The sequence below is a fragment of the Cydia fagiglandana genome, chromosome 9 (genome assembly GCF_963556715.1).
Source record: "Cydia fagiglandana chromosome 9, ilCydFagi1.1, whole genome shotgun sequence".
Taxonomy (NCBI): domain Eukaryota; kingdom Metazoa; phylum Arthropoda; class Insecta; order Lepidoptera; family Tortricidae; genus Cydia; species Cydia fagiglandana.
The window spans coordinates 7,920,418-7,942,170 of NC_085940.1; the positions used below are offsets into that span (position 1 = coordinate 7,920,418).

The 21,753-nt window shown below is 35.7% G+C and overlaps 2 protein-coding genes across 3 annotated transcripts in view; one reads left to right on the forward strand and one right to left on the reverse strand.

Annotated features, from left to right (window-relative positions):
- Nucleotides 1-5,127, reverse strand: part of LOC134667246 (mucin-5AC-like) — a 43,023-nt gene extending 37,896 nt beyond the window's left edge. For both annotated transcript variants that reach the window (XR_010098617.1, XM_063524574.1), the window contains exon 1: nucleotides 5,057-5,127. The gene's annotated coding sequence lies outside the window, so the exon portion shown is untranslated. The remainder of the gene's footprint in view (nucleotides 1-5,056) is intronic.
- An 8,638-nt stretch (nucleotides 5,128-13,765) lies between these two features.
- LOC134667624 (uncharacterized) lies at nucleotides 13,766-19,076 on the forward strand. Its single transcript, XM_063525048.1, has 5 exons — nucleotides 13,766-14,410; nucleotides 14,854-14,916; nucleotides 15,002-15,064; nucleotides 16,347-16,443; nucleotides 16,559-19,076. The coding sequence occupies exons 1-5, from the start codon at nucleotides 14,331-14,333 to the stop codon at nucleotides 16,730-16,732; spliced, it is 477 nt and encodes a 158-aa protein (XP_063381118.1). The 5' UTR covers nucleotides 13,766-14,330; the 3' UTR covers nucleotides 16,733-19,076.
- Nucleotides 19,077-21,753: the final 2,677 nt, after the last annotated feature.

Consider the following 21,753-nt stretch of genomic DNA (forward strand, 5'->3'; position numbering starts at 1 on the left):
ATAGCCAATAGAGCATTGGTATCCGAATAACCATTATAAGTGTCTTCGATTTACAAGTGAATGTTAAGGATTTCGAGCTGTCAGTTATTACTGGTTTGCCTGAAACGTTTGCTTGCCGCAGAGGTGGGAGTAATACAACCCTGTTGACGTATAATAAGCTTAGGGCTTGTATTATGGGATACGGCAGGAATACACGCATTTTAAATGGCACTCTGACGTGTCTTAAAGGATAAGCTATTAAATGATAATAAGATAGTTGTCTTCTTTCCATATTAACATCTAGTTTATAATAACATGACATGTTTACATTAAAGCAATTGAAGAGCCACAAAAAAGGCCAAAAATAAGATAAAACTTTTTAAATCCTAATCATTTTTTTGACAATCATTATTTACTGTAACTTTTAATTTGGTTATTTTTTACAATATTTTTGAATGTATATCAACGCAAAATGACAACATAGCCGCTTACCGATAAGTAACGTCTATTTAAAAACGATAGCCAAAATCCGTTGAGCGAAATCAAAGTATTTTAATTTATAGGTACATGGATGTGGTAGCGATTGAAAAACCATACATTATAATTACCGCGCCAATCTCGCGTTTAATACTACTCGTAAAAAACATGTATTACGCAGGCAACATATCATTATACGATGGATCGCTCCAATTGCTAGAATCGTATCGTCCTTACTTTTTATTGTTGTAATTTTTTACGAATGCCCAAAATTATGTATTCGCGATGCCGGAAATCTGATTGATTGAGAGCAGAGGCCTCCAAGGGTTTTGGCCCTAAATCAATAAAAATAAGTTTGATTCTAATTTGAACTAAGGTATGTGCCCATCATACGGTCATATAACTTTAGTGATAAATTTGTGTTTTATACACAGTTTATATATGTTAGTTATAAGTTTGTAAAAGCCACTATGTATACTATGTTAAGTACCTAACTGTAACTTAATTAAATTATTTGTATTTTCTACACCCTATTCAGGGTCCATGTGATACCATAAGAAATATCTAAATACTACTCAAAAATATACTTGGCTGTTAAAATATAGGCATCGTAAAATTATGTTTTTTTTTTCCATCAGCACTATCTGCCGTGCCATTTATCTACTGAATAAATATGCTAATTATCATTAAAAAAAATTGTTAAGTCTTCAAAACAGTTGATGGTAATCGGATACTGTAGCATTTGCAGCTCCAGCGCAGCTGAAATATTTATGTGAAAAACATATTAAGTAATAGGTTACTTAATATGTTTAATTAATTCTGGATATAGGTAAAACATATTATGGAAGGTTCTTTCCAAGCAGGGCTATTCCTGGTATAAATTACAAGACATTCCGCTGTATACCTACAAGCCCTATGCAAAAACCGCAGTAGGTACGCTTTTATCGCCTTCGACTCATCCGTACTTAGTAAGCAATTGTAATAAAACTCACTGTACCAACCTATCTTAGATACTTAAAAGTAACAACATTCACAGGCTAATTATTTTTATCAGGACAGGTGCGACCGCAAATGTTTCGCCGTAATTCCCATGGCATTAAATAAAAGTCCTCTAAAGTGTTGATCGTAAAAATTCCTGTATTCCTGCCATGCAAAGCTATCTGCCGGGAACGCTGGCCATCGATTGAATTAACATGAGCCGTGAGCGCCCTATCGCTGCATCGCCAAGTGAGGCTGAAACCATTGAGTGAGCGGGGTTTTGTTTATAAGGGGCCCATTGATTACCAGACAATATCGACCTGTCAGTTAAACGCAAAATTTGACAGCTCCGAACAACTGACAGGCTGATATCGTCCGGCGAACTGGTAATCTGTGAGCCCCTTCATACTTGCCTACGTCGTTGACTTTGAACGGCTAGCCACAAATGAAGAGCTTTGATTCAACGTTACGATTTTTTTAATGATAGATAAAGTTAAGAAACCAAATTTGATTAGGAGAGCTATCAAGTCTTATTTTTTAATAAGAAAACTTATCTACGTTCTAGAGCACAACTTGATTTAGGTAGATTTAGGGATAGGTGAATGAATTAGTTATATCTGAAATTTTTAGACAAATATTAAAGTAAATACTATCTGGAAAAATTAATAAAATATTTTTTTTTATACTAGGTAGTCTTTCTCACGTGAATACTAGTATTATTTTTTCTTATCTGATTTAATATTTTGTTTAAGTAATCAAAATTAAAGGGTAATTTTTCATGTTTCATATCCTCCCTTACAAAGATCAGTACCTACCCTTGATAGATTGTCAACGACAACTGTATCATATACTTTGTTTTCAAAACAAGCCAATCGCTCTGCTGAAGCGATACAGGACACAGCCTTACCAACTAACAATGTATGGCCAAATGGAGAAAAAGGCTTTAAATACAATTGTAGTGCAGTGTGAGGAATGATCTAGATCCGAATGCCTTTACAACTATGTGACTGCGCTTATTTGTGACGTTCCACGGCAAAAGGTACCTTATGGAGGCTGGCGTTTACGCTATTATTAACGCCGCTCCAATATTCAGCCGTGTATTATTGAATATTGGAGCGGCGTTAATAATAGCGTAAGCGACAGCCGCCATAAGGTACCTTTGGCCGTGGAACCTCACATTTTTCGTCACGAGGCTCATTTTATTTTATTTCGATACATGAAATACACAGTTTAACTACCAGAGTATACAGGATCTGATGTGAAACTTTAATAAAATTACAGATAGGATATTAGAAAATATAATAAATATACGAATAAACACATACCCTAAGTCATCCTTTTAATATTTGCCAGTATGCCACATTCAAATATCGAAGACATTTCGAACACATTATTTTTATGGTCTTCGATATTTGAATGTCGAACTTAGGGTATGTGTTTATTAGTATATTTTCTGATATCCTATCTGTAAATTTTATAATACATATAATTATTTTTAAAGTTTCACGATCGGTGCGGACAATTTTACACGAAAACTTATTTATTTCGGAAGAACTGCGGAATACATTGATTGCGGATGACCTGCACCACGGCACAGGGGGGTGAGTGTAGGGTTCTTATTTATTTATCTTATATTTTGTGTTTTTTCCACCCTTCATATGAAACGGGTGTCGATTTGGCGAGGCCATTGAACCAGCGCAAGGCATAAGTCAAAATCCACATTCATTTATTATCGCACTTTGAACATAGTTAATTCGTTACCGTTCTGAAGAGGTTCAACCGCTAGTAACTTTTTGGAGTAGTTTCAGGAAATACCAACTACTCTTATTTTCGTAAGAACTGAAATCCAATTTTAGAGAGATTTTTTTAATTTTTTTTTAATGGAACTAACTGAATAATTTATTTACAAACAAGATACCTCTACATACAGTGTAAAAGAAATTAATAACTAGCTTAAATCTAAAATACGTCCTTGAGGCATTGTACTAAGGATGCTGGCGGTATTTTTTTATTAATTACATAATACCTATCGGACTAGAATTTTATAAAATAACCTGTGAAAAGTGTGAAATCCTACTACTACCTATAGTCACATAATTCTTCAAATCATATTCAGCTTTGCGGTCTCGGAATCGGTCTGTCACGATAGTATAATGAGACAACACGAGTACATCGCAAACAACCGCGGCGCTCGGTGACTCGCCAAATGTATTCACTGGCGATCCTAATCGTAGGATTGGAAGATAGGATGAATAAACTATTAAAAAGAATACGTTGGATAATGAGTGATGAAATAACTTTTATTGACCTGTACAAAAAATTAAGTAGGTACATTCGAAGTAATCTTTGCTATGTTGGTGTTGAAAAAAATAATAGGCATAAATTTTCTTCGTAATTATTCGATAAAAAAAAATACAAGTATATATAAAAAAAAAAGGCGCGAAATCCAAATTTTCTATGAGACGATATCCCTTTGCGCCTAGACGCCTACATTTTTCAAATATGCCGCCTTTTTCTACTGACAAGATCTGCTTGACCAACTATACCGCGTGTGGCCTGTAATACGAGCAAAAAAATTAACTGTAGGCTGTACTCCTCATACTGACCAACATTTGTTCAGCAACTTTTAAAAATAACTTGTGGTTTGATTTTTAATACACTTTTATTCTAAGACGCAATGTATTGTGAATTTTGTTATGTTTAAGGCGTGACAAGCAACGTCAATCAGAATGATATGGCGTGGCGATGGTGTCCATGTCCAATTGTCCATTGAAGATAATATTTAATTTGTATGAAAAATACTTCATAATTTTTGAAAGTTGTTGAACAAAAGTGTCATCGTTTGAGGAGTACAATCTATGTTTTAATTATTTGCTCGTGTTACAGGCCACACCCGGTATATGGTTTAAATTGATTGTTATGTATTATAAGTCTAACTCAAAGTGACAATCTTTATTTATTAAGCATTTATAACGCATCCAAGCAAAACGAGATAAAAAGTTATTTGCGATTGCACATCATGGGTACCTAATACTTATTACTGAGCCACTTAGAGATCAAGATCACAGTGAACTATGCAAAAGAAAACATAATATTGTGTGAAAAATTATTTTTTTGAGGTAGGTACTACAATATTGGGTGTGATGTGTAGATAATTTAGGAATGCTGGTAGTTTGAAAATTGTATGTCGAGTATATTTATAATAACAATTAGCAATTTTTCGTGTTAGAATTTTATACGACTTTCAATATTTTCTTACAAATAGTGCCTTAGGAAAAACGAGCCGTGTACTTTTCAAGTTTGCTCCCATCGTAAAGAAAATTTGTACGAATTGTCAGAAAGAGTTAAGAAGAGCGATCATAAATTAAGTATTGAATTCCTGTGACCTATTGTAAGCACGCCGATACTGTGAAAGGCATTTGTCCCCTTTAAATACAACTAAACTACATCTAATATAGGTAATATTTACTAAAATTTGTGTTAAGCAAACTATAATAAACGTACGAAGAGTTTCGTACGCGCGCTTCAACTTAAGCGACTAAATTAAATACTGTTAATGTTAAACATAATTGTGATTGATAAGATTCGTAAAAATAAATAAATATTAACAAAATATTCTTACCTTGATTACCCCACACACTGAACTCACTGTCACTCCAATAGTCCAATAAGTTTCTCTACGAAACTTTATGATAAAAATAACTGGCAATTTTTAGAAACAAAACAAAAATTTCCTTTTATTTTTTTAAAAGAAAACCGAGTTCTAAATTCAAAGTGTACTTTCCCGCGGGCGCGTTCATTCGGTTGTGGGCGTTTTTCGTGGGGGCTGCGAGCGTCCTTGCGTAGCGCACAAGGTCTCGACGAGGCTGTATGTGGATGCGCGCCGTGGTTCCTTCGCCTCTTATACGTACGACGACAAAATTAACTGACTCCAGGATCGCGAAAAAATAGATCGAGCTCATTAACTCATTTGAATTCTTTATTTACGTACGCTGCTTATTAACATATTTAATTAATTGGAAAAAGAAATGTGAAATAATTAGGCTTTAATTATATTTAAAGCAGTACCCAAGCAAGAGCTGGTCTAGATTTCAAAAGCAAGAAAAGTATTTCCAATACTTAAAGATAAGATTAATTAATTAGGTACACCTACGGCTAGTTTTCCCGGAGCTTGATAATTTAGTTGCAGTATAGTCACCTGCAATAATATCTTACACAACTAGGTACCTACCTGTCGTTTTTGATTAAATTATTTAAACTTAGCATCTCGAATTTCTCTAAAGCATAAGGTAAATCGAGAAAATGAAAATGGGTATTTGGGTTAGGGACTTTATGGGAAAACAATCCCTGTAAAGTGTAAATATGACAGAAACCTAACCCCGCGTGGGCGGAGACGCGACCCCTGCTAGTTTAATATGCATTTGCACTTGATATTTTTTTTTGTCTTTAAATTAAGTAATAGTTTGAAAATATAAAACATTGTAAAGAGAGGTCACCAGTTCAAATTTATAATTCTTAATTTCAATTGTTTTTTTCTCGATTAATTAATTATTTCCATTTACCTCTATCTAAATAACAAGTCCTATACAGTTTACTAAGGTTATGATTTCATATAACATGCATGGTAAACTTTGCGATGCGAGGCAAATGGTACTCAGACAGTGTTTACGCATATAAACGGTATTGAAGATTGGTTTTACCTGCTCTCGTTTTCATTCTTAGTAAGCAGTTCCTGAGAGACGTACGGCCCTCAGAGCACATTCAGACGGCGAGAGACCACGCATTCTAGTTTCATTACATTGCGGTATTTGATCGGTCAGCTGAAAAAACTCGCATCTGTCTCTGCACTTGCGCCTTCGATTGGGACACAATTCAAGTTATGTACGTGAGCATCCTCGTCCGTATTGCTCCTTACCTCTTGACGAATTAGTAATTGAGGACCTAAAGAACCTCATATCCGCTTTAAAAAATCATGGGCTAAAAGTAATAAACCCTTCGAAATGCGAGGGTCTCTCCAGCGCCAGCGGATCAATATTCGAAACTTCTTCGTCGGATCTGCAAACGTTAGTTATAATATTACCGAGAATCAAAAGGGTTGACATAAAGGATCAGGGATCTAGCAAAATTCGATACAACTTTTTTATGCGTGCATCAATCTCTTTATAGTGAGTTATAAAATATTAGTGTCCTAATAATGAACATTTAGCTGAATTTAATACGGCCATTTATATCCAAATAACAGTAGGTGACAACACAATTACTCATTTACGAGCACCGTGCCTCATGGACACCCATGCAAAAGTGAGAAAAAATATTGTTGTCAATACATCTTTTGGAATTAATTTTTATTAATATAGGCATAAGTACAAAATTCCCAAAAATTGGCAACATACTTTCACCAATCCGATACGAAATATGGAACACCATTAACTGTACCTTATTCTAAATTAAAAAAAAAAAATTGAAAAATATTTCGGTTTCACTTATCCTTATGGAGTGATCCTTGAGGAAGGTATATAAAATGATAAGGTTTTGTGTTAGTTAAGGATCCAGGATTAAGTTAAATGCAATTAGTTAAGGTTTAAACTATTTTACTAATCGGAACACATGTACGAGTATTCCTTCATTAGGATATTGACACTGATACTAAAATCCGGTTGGAATCACATTGTATATCTATAATTATACTGAAATGTTCTACTATTTAGGAATAAGTCACGCCGAGTTTTTGCACTATAGGCCGATTCGAATTTCACAATTTGTTACGAATTTGAACTGGTTTTGATACTACCTCGACGAACGTGTGGGTAATTGACGTGCGTTCACAGATTTAGGATTAATCAATTAATTAGGTGGTCAGTGCATGCGTTGGTTGCATTGATTATAATAATATAAATTGATTTGATTGATTATAGTAACAAAATAAGATCAAATCCGTAACAAGTTGTTATATCAGAATCGACCGATGGTAGTTTTTTTTACAAGCTTTTATTTAGTTTCACCTGACCGTTGTCTGTCTTAAACAAATCTTGCAAGTTAAATTTGATCCACTTCTCGGTTTCCGATTGAGCTGAAATTTTGCATGCATGTATAAATCGGATGACAAGGCAATATTAAGGTACCAATTGAGCTGATCTGACGATGGAGACAGGAGGTGGCCATAGGAACACTGTGATGAAACAGCGCAACCTAATTGTGTTAGGGGTTTTTAAACTTGTCTCCATGAGTATTAGTTGCCTGTTTTTACTTTCATAATTACAATACCTAATATGCCCAAATTGAAGCATAAAGAATACATCCTTCTGGAGCAGGTTTTTTATCTCCTAGAATACTGAGAGCAGAATAATACAAATCGAGAAAGCTGCATTAGGTACTGCAGACGTAATTAACATGGGCAAGCACAAATAGTTTTTTTTAGGGTATTCCAAATATTTGTTTTATCAGTAAGATTCCCTATGTAGATCAATATGGGTACCTTTAATATTGGAACATTGTGCTCACATAAAGCACTCGTTAAAGTACTAGAATATAGAGTTAAGTATGTAGGTGTTTTATGATTCGTTAGGACATTCCTACCAGTGGCGAATTTGCAGTCTTGGCGGCCTTAGGACCCAGGCCCTGTATTAACTACTAGCCGCCCCTTTCTCAGCGCATATCATATACTTAGACTTCCGCCCCTAATGTCTTGCCTCCCTAGGCCCGGGCCTACTGGGCCTTAGGGGCAAATCCGCCACTGATTCCTACATCAGTTCGTTAGGTACTTAATTAATTTTAACTAAGTATTCATAGTTTTATTTCTTGTATTTTAAAAGACCTGTCCAACACCTAAGACCTACGTCTGTCTGTGTTTTATTAACGACTGATGTCAAACAAATCAGACCTCAACGAACTGTTTTTACACCTTTTATGCTGCCATGAATCTGATCGTACCCGTTTTTCAAGTTATCTCTTTAATTAAGAGCTATCAGGGGTGTAATTCCACTTGCTCTCTGTCCGAAAGCTCTCCTAACGCTCAAGCCAGTATAAAGGCGCTCTTCGTATAGGTATTTTTGAATATGGGTCTTGAGGTCAGACATTGGACACCTGGGCGCACGGAGACAAATGGGAACATACGATCAGGACTAAAACCTTCCGATATTTAAAAAGGCAATGATTCGAATACCGTTCCGACAGCTGATTAATGTGTCCCAAACAAACCGTTATTATGGTTTCCTTATGGAGACCCGTTGAGGGTATTTATCTCATACAAAACATGCAATAAGTGCCACATAACTGGATGTAGTCGTTGTGGGTGATTGTTTAACGGAACTGTTATAAATATTTGCCTTGTAAGGTTACAAAGCGTTTTTTCATTTGAAATAAAAGGATGAGTATTTTTATTCCATGTTGGTGGTAAGAGTATGGCTCGTCTGATAGCATAAGTACTTCTAATTGGCACATGTATTGACCCTAAAACTAGCATAAGGCTTGACTTTCTTCTGACTCTTTAACCTCTAGGGGATAACTAGGCTAGGTCAAATGAAAATCAGTGGGAGTGGAAGTTTTTATAAATTTTCCTCTAATTAATAGAGAGATGCTAGAATTATACATCATATGTTGGTGTAAAGTACCAATAACATAAAATCTGGAAACCTTTCGTGTTATCACCTTAAAAAGTGTTATTTTAGGCCGAAACACAAATGCTGCAAAAGTGCCCAATAAATACCAGTGTCCCGTATGATAATGTCAGCAATACCGCTACAAATGAAGGATTAAATCGAGTAGGATGATACAGTTTAACTGTTTAATGTTATCCAAGCAATAAACTTGGAAAAAACACAAGATAAGCATCAATTTAAGGAACGTTATTAGCGTAAAATTTTATTAAATTCTAAGAATGATGTTTTCAATTTTAAATATTTAAGTTGAGACTTATTGTTATATGGCTTCAATTTAACACTAAGTTTTCTGCCAAGTCTTGTAGTCATAGAAAACTTAATTGATTGATGTGTAAGATCGCTAACTATTAGGCCCATCTCGCCTTAATAACAACATCGATATATTTACATACCTACATATAAAAGCAGGTCAGAATCGTTATAGGTGCACGTAGAAGGAATATTTCAAGTAAATCGCTACGTAGGTAATAGAGTTAGGCCAAGATAAGTCTACAACAACTTTGGAGAGAGAAAGGGGATTTTCAACACGTTTCCCTATCCGCGTCACTACGGTGGCAGGCAACCCCTGATTAATCCATACCAAAGAGAATACGGAGTTATATATACTTATATAACTCTGTCCATACTAATTTACCTACTATTATAAAAGCAAGTCTGTCTGTCTGTCTGTTACTTCTTCACGCTTAAACTGCTGAACCTATTTAAATGAAATTCGGTATAGAGATTGTTTGAGTCCCGAGGAAGGACAGGATCATTTTTATCCCAGAAATCATCCCTTAAAGGCGTGGAAGTTTGTATGGGGACTTAACAACAACTGCACAACAAACTTTGTCAATAGGAACTGTCCCGCCCGTGCGGTGTAGCACCGGCGCTGGAGCACGATTTAGTTGAAATTTGGTATAGAGCTAGTTTGAGTCCCGGGGAAGGACAAAGGGTAGTTTTCATTCAAGAAATGACCCTTTAAGGAGGTGAAAAGGGGGGATGAAGTTTGTATGGGGAATCATTGTTGATTGAATAAAATATTAGCTACCTATACAATACGAATTCGTCGCATTTGGCGTCGAGACACTTGGTTCGTGGGGCAGAGGCGCACATATGCTCCTTAAGGCGCTTGGGAAAAGGTTGAGGGAGGCAACGGGTGACCCCCGCGCGGGCAGCTTTCTCGCGCAGCGAATTGCCATCGCAATCCAGCGCGGGAACGCTGCCTGCGTGTTGGGCACCCTCCCGAGGGTACCAAATTTTGATAGGTAAGTATTTTTAATTTTTAGTTTTAGTTATTTTCAATGTAGTTAGTTTTAGTTTTATATTCCTATTTATGTCTTATGTTAATAAAGACGATATTTGTATACCTACCTATATATATATATATCTAAATTAATAATTCCACGCTGACGAAGAGGCGGGCAAAAGCTAGTAATGTATACTTACCAACCAGTAGTAGTACCTATCTACTACCAATACCGTGGGTATCAACCCAAGTAGCACAGATTAGCTGTATAGCAGCCGCATAATGAAGTACGAATACGCTTGAAGCTGGAATAAAAAAGCTGCATAAGAGCTGTATAAGCCTCTTTTCAGCTTTTATAACTCTTAAATGGGCACAAATTATGCAGCCTTAAGTTCACATAGCTGTTTAAGAGCAGTGTAGCAGCAATTTAATGGAATTATAAGGGGTAACAGGAGTTATAAGAGGTGTATATTGACTGGGTAAGAGACCACCAGTTACCCTTTATTCAGTTAATATGTCACATGTGCGCCCTAATACCGGGAAAGATTGACGTTGGGCTGAATAAAAGATAATTATTAACATACTTTTACACTTCTGCCTTAAAAAACATATTTATATTGAAGCAAAAACCTTTAGCGCAACAACACCATAAGTCATTTTGTTAAAGTGTTTAGTTAAATGTTAGTACATGATCTTTTATATATTAATGTGAGAAAGATGTTTGGGAATGCAAGTTTATTGACATTATATATATACATTATCTAAGAAAATTTCAATGCGCCACGAGAATAATCAGGATTTATTTAAATTAATGATATAAATAAGCTATTGTGTAAAAACTACTTTAGTGGTTTGGACGGAATTATGAGATAAAAAGTTAATAATACGTTATAGGAAGTGCTAAACTAGTGATTTAGGTTAAGAACTCATGCACAAAACGTTATTGTTGCCCTTAAAAGTTGGAAAAGTAATTTAAATTTTGTAGGTTATATACAATAAAATGGCGGTCAATGTTAAAAAGCAACGTGAACCGTTAAAATTCTAATATGCAGCATACGACTGTTATATATCTGATTAAGATACTTAAGTGAACCACTATAAAGTCCAAGTCGTTCTTTCGATACACTAGTGAACCTCTAAACAGTTATAAGGCATCTTGTGAACGTTTAAATAGCCGCTATACACACAGTCTCAATGGTAGTATAATAGGCTGCTTAGCGGTAAACATGTTCAGCGCTAAGCCGTATTATGCGCCACATGTGTTCGATTATACGTCTATTGGTTTCATAACAGTTCACTCGTTCTCCCTTATAATAAGTCAGCAAAATAAAAGCTGCTTTAGCGGTAAACATCTTCAGTGATAAGCAGTATTATGCGCCACATGTGTTTCATTTATAGGTCTATTGGCTTCATATTAGTTCACTCGTGCTCCCTTAAAAGTCAGCGTAATAAAAGCTGCTTAGCGGTAAACATGTTCAGCGATAAGCTGTATTATGCGCCACGTATGTTCCATTATACGTCTATTGGCTTCATAATAGTTCATTCGTGCTTCCTTAAAAAGTCAGCGTAATAAAAGCTGCTTAGCGGTAAACACGTTCAGCGATAAGCTGTATTATGCGCCACAGGTGTTCCATTATGCGTCTATTGGCTTCATATTAGTTCACTCGTGGTCCCTTAAAAGTCAGCGTAATAAAAGCTGCTTAGCGGTAAACATGTTAAGCGAAAAGCTGTATAATGTGCCACATGTTTTCCATTATACATCTATTAGCTTCATAATAGTTCACTTGTGCTCCCTTAATAAGTCAACGTAATAAAAGTCCACAATTACCTCCTTATACAGCACATGGCGTAATTTTATCCACTAAACAGACCTTATAACGGTTAAAGCATTTGATAACCCTTAAAGCTGTATAGGTTCGTAGCAAATATACCTTTATATCACTCTTTGCGTATTAATGGTAGTTTTCAGAGCCGTAATGCAGCTTTTAATCAGCCCTAAGCTATATAAATATCACTGAAATCTATTATACAGCTGTAGGACCACGAGTGTGCTGTTATAAGTGTCTTAATACGCACAGAGCGTTAGATAGAACTAAAAGTGAGTAGTTATAGAGCTATCTGTGCTACTTGGGAAATTATCAATTACCTACCTATGAAGAAGACGCGGGAATGACCTATTTATTTTTTGTACCTTGGTACTTATTCTGCCCGGTGCCCGCGAGTAAAACGTAGTAAATTTAATAGCCCAACCCTATAAAGTGGCCCGTAGCGATAGCTGTTCCAGTAAACTAGGTTACTAGTGCTTTGTTTTTCTCCTCACTTTCTTCCAATTCTGCTTTGCCCATTGTTTAGGTATCTGCATCAAAACAATTGTCAAAACATTAGGTTTCGATGTCGTGTACGCACGTTACATAGTAAGTTGGTGATCAACCTTGACTTGACAATAACCACTTCTGGCTCTATATTCACATAGCTTCAAGAGTAAAGGACCTTACAAACCCATAAGGTATATTCGAAGGCGAGGTTCGAATCATCTGTTCGTTAATGGAGTTCACGTTTTAATTTTATACTGGTCATAGAGGCGAACGCGCATCTATAGATGGAGATGGGAATAGCAATTTTATCGAGGTAAGCAATCGTATAGTTTTAGGCGGTTTCTGTAACAGGATAAACTTTTAAATAAAGGCATTCCTTGGACCGTGTTGGTATCTGTTGCGCATAAAATAAAGGTCAAGTAAGTAAGTCAATATACAGGACTACCAATATCTGAAGGTCGAGATGTTGGAGGTCTCTAATTATATGCCTACTATTTTATTTATCGATTAAATAATAATTGGTGTTCGCCACGTTTGCGCAATTACAGCCAATAAGTGAAGACGTAGGTGCCTGTCTAAGGGTCGGTTGCACCAAATCGAAATTTTATTGTATGGTAAGTTTCATAAATGCAACTGCAACACAGATGCAACTGGCCCTAAGTATTGGATTTAAGACGGATGTAACGTTGAGTAGACGATTTAGATGTAAATAAAGCAATTTTTGACTGTTGGACTTTTGGCGGGTGAGCAACGATTTTCTATGCCTTTGAATTTGCAAGGGTCCATGTTACGGTTTCGGGTTCATCTTCCACCATCGTTGTGTAAATAAAGTAGGTAGTGTTTATTTGATAATCTCATACCTATTTTATTGTGGCTTTTGGTCGTGCAGTACAAAATCGATCATTCTCATTACAAGCAGACCGAGTTTCGATTACGTTTTGTTTTACGCAACGCCTGTCGGTCGAGAAATAAGTACCTGCACGATACTATGGAACCTGATCTTGGGCATAAAAATAGACCGATGTGTAGGGATGCTATTAGGACGCCGACCGGACATTTACCTCTTGGATATTTTTTGGTCCGTTTGTACGATGTCCAGAAACCATGAGTTGTTTAAGGCCGTTCCCTGAGCCAGAAATGTAAAAATACCCCAATTGTTATCCTATTTTTCTAAGAAACGTTGATATTTGTAGACGTGGGAAAAATATATATAATTCTTGATTATATTATCTTTCATAACACAGCTTTCGATACACGATTCATAACACTTCGCTCGATACAATTTATTCCCAAAGTAACCTCCAATTCGAATTTATACTCCAACTTTACTTGTTTCTTTACTATGTGACACTATGAAACAAAAAAAGGAGAAAAATCAATCATAACTATAACAATAATTTGACAGCTTTAGAAAAACGATAATTAGAGGCAATATTTTTAAAATAAATAAACATCAACTAATTCTATCGTAACAAAATATTGACTTCGGCCTGCATGCTCTATCTCCGTCCGTCTTTCGAAATGAGACAGTGATGGCTGAGCGCTCGTGCCAGACGGACCTGTACTACGTGTCCCCAAAACAAATATAAGATTTAGTTATAAAAACTGTTCTGTGTTGCGTGTCCTAGCACCTAGCTAGCTAGCTAGTTGTGGCTAGTGTGTGTTGTGTGTATACCGTGTGCACCAAAACCTATAATGGGTAACAAGCAACTCATTAAAAAGAAGACATCTCGAAAAAGACAACTCAGAAGATTCCAACAAACAATGGAACAAACGTAAGTAAAAATGTATATTTATTACACAGTGAAATAAGTAATTATTACTTAATTTAATATATACTTGATCGTACTAATTAGTAATCCATATAACTTAAAACATTCTAAAATTTAATAATCGCTCCATCTACCGGTTAAACACTGTCATCAAGTCATCATCCAAATAGCTTAAAAGGATATTGCGATTCGCGACGTTTACACCACGCGGCACTAGCGCCACGGCAAAGCAGAAAACATTGCCGTCTATGTGTGCGTGTCCGTGAGTCGTAGTTACGCGGTTGCGGTGTAGTGGGCCTTCCTATAAATACGAGCACACAGTAATACATGTAACGCACACAATTACACGCATAAAGCGTTCTAGCAATCCATCCACCTATCGAGGGTTTGAACCTCAGCTCGTGATTTGTCATGCGTCTAAACTTTTTGCTTTTTTGTCTTTCTAGGAAAAGAAGAAAATTGGATAATTTCACAGCCGAAGATGATACTATATCTTTAGACTACATCGAGTGAGTATAATTATTTGACTTGTGCTTTTTAGCCCTACCTACGTAACACAATTCACTATATACTACAATTTATCTTTATTTACAGACTGCAAAATATGGAAATGGAATCTCCGATTTCATCAAAGTTGAAAGTCAGTCAAAATAACGAGTAAGTTCTAATTCTAATTGTGGCATTATCTATGAATTCTAATTGTGGCATTATCTATGAAAAGGGACCTTATTGTCTATGGCGCTTACGACGCACTGCGTCGCGCAGCGTGGTATTTATATCAGAGCATCGTTAATAATGGCGGAAGCGCCATCGACAATAAGGTCCCTTTTCATAGATAACGTCACATATGTAGGTACCTGTGTCGCGCGTAACTTCGTGCGTTGCGATAAATACCTACCTACTCACAGCGGCGGCGTACGAAAAGACCTTAGTTGGATACCTACTGTTTTCCTATCAGTGCAGATGCTTATATCTTTTTATGCTTTAAATTGATAGTCTCAATTATTTGGACATATTTCGTACTTATTTTCCTAGATGGCTATTAGTACTACCTACTTAGCAAATGTTCGCCGAAAACTAAATAAAATGTCGCCAATCAATAATATCGTACGAGATACATTGCCCTCATCAGTTATTTGATATTCTCCAAGAGGTACTTAATTTTAAAAAAACCGGCCAAGTGCAAGTTGGACTCGCACACGCAGGGTTCCGTACCATTACGCAAAGAACGGCAAAAATCACGTTTGTTGTATAACTATTTATTTTATTCTGTTTTTAGTATTTGTTGTTATAGCGGCGATTGAAATTCAATCATCTGTGAAAATTTCAACTGTCTAGCTACCACGGTTCATGAGATACAGCCTGATGACAGACGGACGGACGGACAGCGAAGTCTTAGTAATAGGGTCCCGGTTTTACCCTTTGGGTACGGAACCCTAAAAATGTACACTGATAAAATGTAATAGGGTTGCATGAGTAAGTCCCGGAAATTAAAATCCCGGGATTTACCGATTGTCCGTACTTTCGTTATTCTTTTACGTTTTTTTTTAATGAACTGATAGTTATTTTATATTATACTACCCTACACAATAGTAAATGATTTACTTTTCTTGAGCGTGTTGACCGATTTTTTATTGCGCGAGAGACACCTCCAAAGTGGTAAAATGTGTCCCCCCCCCCTTAACTTCTAAAATAAGAGAATGATAAAACAAAAAAAAATATATGATGTACATTACCAATATTACCATGCAAACTTCCACCGAAAATTATAGTTGCGTATTACCTATTCTCACATGTATCGTACAACGTTTTACAGTACATATAGCCCTTTAAATATTTGACATACATACGTAATGTGTGTGTGCATTATCGCACTAGTGCGGTAAAGTCCATATGTGCTGTAAAACATCATACATTTATTTAATTTTGGTTTTGACAGTGAGGCGACCAGCTCAAACATTTTGAACCCACGCATTGCACAGGTGGATGACACTTATCGGGTTCCTAGTCTATTAGAGGAAGAAGATACCCATGAGGTAGGTGATTATGATATATGTATACATTTTTCACCTTATTATAAATCTTTGACGTCGACTGTACATGATGTGACAAATTGTAAATGCTAACACTTACAATATATTTTATTTTCAGTTACAAATATCGTTCGATTTGGAAGAAGAGCTTCCTGACAAAACCGTCGGTCGAAGAATTGTTGCAATTAGTAATTTTTTTACAAAATTACAATCGATTTGCAATCATGGACCCTTAGGATGCGGTATTCAAGAAATGCAGTTGGTTGGAGAAGTAAAACATGGGCATAATTGAACTTGGCTCTCATTTCACATTTATGTTTTTGTTGGGAAATCATTACTTTTGTACAAAAAGTAAGAAATTACTAGTGTTAATCATAAAAGCAGTTGTGCTGAAAACGAGACCCTCGCTAACGCGCGGTCAACTGTCAAAAAATTTCAGTTTTCAATATTTTCTTTTTTTATACGCCTTTTAGTCTACCTTCATGCCAAATATCAAGTTTCTAGGTTATCTAAAAGTGGGTTAGGTTTTTGGTAAGTCTTAGGTACTTAATTAATCGAATAATTATGAATATATGATTTTTTACATCAAATTATCAATAATTTTCAGTTTTCAGATTTTTTCCTCTATACGAGTATACTCCTAATGGTCTACCTGCCAAATATCAAGAAGGTTAGGTTTTTGATCCATAAGTCTAAATTAATAGGGATGATGACACATGTTGAATTTTACAACAAAATCTAGTAAAATACATAGCAAATGAGCAATTTATCACAATATTGTGGATATTAAAAAAATATATGGAAATAATACAAAAGTACAACGCCTGAAAGTTTCAACATTAAAGTTCTTTTCAACTTCCAAAAACTACAAAAATAAGGATACCATTCGATTCCTCACATTTTATCCAATAAAAAATTGTATGGAAACTATATACATAAACGCAATATTTCACAGACAAAATCGCAATTTTCTTGTTTTGTTCATACTTCAAGATGGACTCTCTGTGACCTTGACGTTTTGTTCGGGGCGTTTCGCGAGTGAAGTACGACTGTCGGACTTTGACTATCATTTCTAACTTTTGTATTCCTTTAATGCAATGGATACCATATAGACTTTTGATCCTAAAGACATACCTGATCGATTGATACCATAAATGAAAATTAGTCATCTAGCCTATTATCGATATATGTGTTTTTCTTCATCAAATTATCAATAATTTTCAGTTTTTAGATTGTTCCCTTTATAAACTCCTAATAGTCTACCTTGGTGTCAAATTTCAAGTTTCTAGGTCAGCTGGAAGTGGGTTAGGTTTTTGATCTATTAGTCAGTCAGTCACAAAAATGCCGGTTTTTAAACGTTAATTTATGAATAAATGTGCAAAATTGCATGTGAGTAGGTAAAATTGATTTCAAGTTGTGAAGTGGTTTGTTTAACCCTCGTGCCTTGAAACCCTTGCAAAGCTCAAGATTCCATTTTCGGTATTGAGAAGGACCAATATCGAAATATCCGGATCCCGGGATTTATTATTCGTTGATAGGTTGAAACTTGGTTAGGGCATGCAATATCGGATCATTCTCAATCCCGGGATTGATTTCCGATATTGCATGTCAATCCCGGGATTTCAATATTAATACCGGTATTTTGATATTAATTCGGATTTTTGCGATATACGAGAAAAAAAGCTAATATATTTGACAATAGAGTAGATCCGAGTACCTATTTGATATAATTTCAATTTGAGACCTCTACACGTTCCTGAGAAAAAAGTTCCTCTTGAGTGATTCGACGAACCTATGGAACTCTGTAAAATGAATAAATTTGATTTACAGTCATATGGTGCTATTTTACAGCACTAGTGCGATAATTAGCAATTACGTGACTATGTCGAAAATTCAAGGGGCCATATGTATGTAGGTACTGTAAAACGTTGTACGATACATATGCGAATAGGTAATTCGCAACTCGTGTCGATTCAAAACGCCACTCGTTTCGAATTTCCTATTTGCCGCACTTGTAAACGTAATGTAGGTAAGGTTTACTCGGGTAATTCCGAATGTCGAAAACTGTCGGATAGTTCCGAAAAGAGACTTTTATTATGATGGAATTAAGGGTGATTTTCATCTGAATTTCGGAATTATCCGACATTCGGTATTACCCGAATACACCTTACTATTACAATATGGTGCTGCTTTACCGCATTAGTGCGATAATTAGCACATTACGTAACTATGTCGAAAATTTAAAGGGCCATATTATGTACTGTAAAACGTTGTACGATACATGTGCGAATTACCTATTTTTCGCACTTGTATCGGTATGCCCTAACTTTTTAGGGTTCCGTACCCAAAGGGTAAAACGGGACCCTATTACTAAGACTTCGCTGTCCGTCCGTCCGTCCGTCTGTCACCAGGCTGTATCTCACGAACCGTGATAGCTAGACAGTTGAAATTTTCACAGATGATGTATTTCTGTTGCCGCTATAACAACAAATACTAAAAACAGAATAAAATAAAGATTTAAATGGGGCTCCCATACAACAAACGTGATTTTTGACCAAAGTTAAGCAATGTCGGGAGTGGTCAGTACTTGGATGGGTGACCGTTTTTTTGCTTTTTTTTTTTGCATTATGGTACGGAACCCTTCGTGCGCGAGTCCGACTCGCACCTGCCCGGTTTTTTTTAATAAATATCGATGATATACCTGCACAGTATACCTAATAAATAATAATATTATAGAAAACTTGCAGTCATTAATTTGTTTAAATATAAACTGTATTTACCCTTATAATTAAATATTATTGAAATAAGAGTTGACTTCATTAAAATGAATATTTAATTTACACTATGTTTCATTTATTTTTCCATTTTAACTTTTAACGCCATCTATGAGATGCAGCATGCTTTTTCAGTATTAAGTAATACGTTTTACAAATCAGTGTCCTGTTAGTTCATTTCAAGTCGCTACTTCTTGCGTGGCGCTGTTGTATCGTCATTGTATCTAGGGGCGGGACGGGTGGCGTGAGGGGAGCCTCGATTGTAGATTTCATTTGGGTACGGGAACGGCCTTAATATCCAAGATGAATAAAGTCGTTTACATTAAAAACGTTGAAGACTATTTATCTAATAATAATAAATATCCTGTTTTTGACCTAATATGTAAATAAACTTGGTCAAGCAAATCTTGTCAGCAGAAAAAGGCGGCAAATTAGAAAAATGTAGGCGCAAAGGGTCGTCTCATACAACATTTGAATTTCGCGCCTTTTTCTACTGACAAGATTTGCTTGGCCATCTATACATGCGAGTACTATGGCTTTAGGTCAAAGAATATAATACTCACTAGGAGAAGAACGGTAACTCCATACAAAAAAATGTCCCCAACCGTTTATACGTTTATACTACTGGCGCCCTCGATGTGTACCAATGGAACTAAAGTTAACAACCGGTTTAGCCTGGCGGGTATTGGTATTATAGGTATATAGTAATTATGTTGATAAACATATTTGTTATCTTCATATCACGAAATATATGAAAGATGCAAATATTACCCCTTGTGTGTGTGGTATGACTATTGATTTAAATAAAAGGCATATTTATGTTTATAACATTGTATTATGTTTTACATATAGAAATATACACTGAATAGACATTAATAAAGCGCATTCACAAAGTTTTCAGTATTATACAAATAACATTAGGCATGCCTACCTATTACACTTTACACACAGATACACTACACTTTACACACGGCATTTTACACAGATTTCTAACTTGTATTCATACATTTCTTCACGGTTAATTAATACGCTTTCCAGATGCGTTATGACTCGGTTCCTTCTGAACCCACTAAAGCTGTATAAATTTCACTCTGGCTGCTTCAACAGCCGTTGCTCCGCATTTAGCACATTTTCTATGTGCATTGCTGTAATCTATGTAGGTACAGACTTACAGTCTTAAGTGGTTGTACCGCTACGTTGTATTTATTATTTATGAACTTTAACCACAGCAGTTGGACAGAGTCATTGACAAATATATTTTTTTATTATGGTGGGTAGACGTACCTACCCTCCATATATTTTATGAACATTGATAAAGACAGTTGGAAGCAAATATTCATTATAAAACTTAATCGCGTGTAATTAAGTTTTAAGCGTTTTAAGTCCCGTTTTATGATTAATTATGTATAAAATTCGTGATAATTTAAATCAGAGTTGGGAGCAATGTTGCTATAGAAAAATGTTTTTATTTTTATTACTCGCAACTTTTTCTCGGAGGCCAACGCACACATAGAAGCTTCAGGCGCACACATGCGCAATTATTTGGGGACATAACTTTCTTAGGAAGTGAACAGGCCTTGCTTTAGGTACGTACCAAGGGCCCAACGTTTTCTGTTCTCTTTCACGACGCAGCAACTAGTATCATTTCTCTCTCCTCGCTCTTTTAAAATGCCGTTTGTCAAAAAAGGACAACCATACTGTTGACAAGGTGGACTTCAAATCAAGTGTTGCCTTTCTTGATGCGCCCAGGCTGTGTATGTGTGCGTAAAAGCGTATATGTGTGCTCTTTTAGGGATGTGAAAAGTCGATATTAATCATGTTATATATCGATAAACTCTACACAGCGGAACGAAATAGCGATTAATTGAAGCTTCAATATCTTCGTTAAAAATAAACATAATTGAAATGCTAATGGATAATGAATATATTATAATATAATAATATAATTCAATTATTGCGGAACACCTATTTTAGGAGGTATTTATGTATTTTAATTAAATATCTAACTTTCCCTTGGTTCCCTGCTGAGGCGTGACTATAAAATTATGATCTGATACCTAACCACAATAAAGAATAAAAGCGTTTTTGGTCATTTTAGGTATCGTTAAGCCTTTGAAGTAAAATTAAAATTGCAAGAAATGTCGATAGTTTATCGATATGACTTTATCGACATGGCTACAGCAACGTGGGCCTCATTGTTAATCGTACACTAAACAAAAGTGGCAACAGTGACAGCTCGCTGAGACACCGTCTTTATATATTATTAAGTCTATGGTACGTACCTAAAAGAACAATCATGGCAACCTAGAATCATTGTTCCTACTTGTCAAAAAACGTGCAAAAAACGAATAACTATGTAACTAATGTTATTCCACTTTGTCAGTAGAAAACAGCTCGGAAAACAAAAAAAGACATTTTTCAAATTTGCCTCCTTTTTCTACTGATGGGAATGGCTTGCCAAACTATAGTTTGGCTAGGGACTGTCTAATTTCAAACATAGACAGATATATTCTTACTGTCACCGAAAAGAAGAGGATGA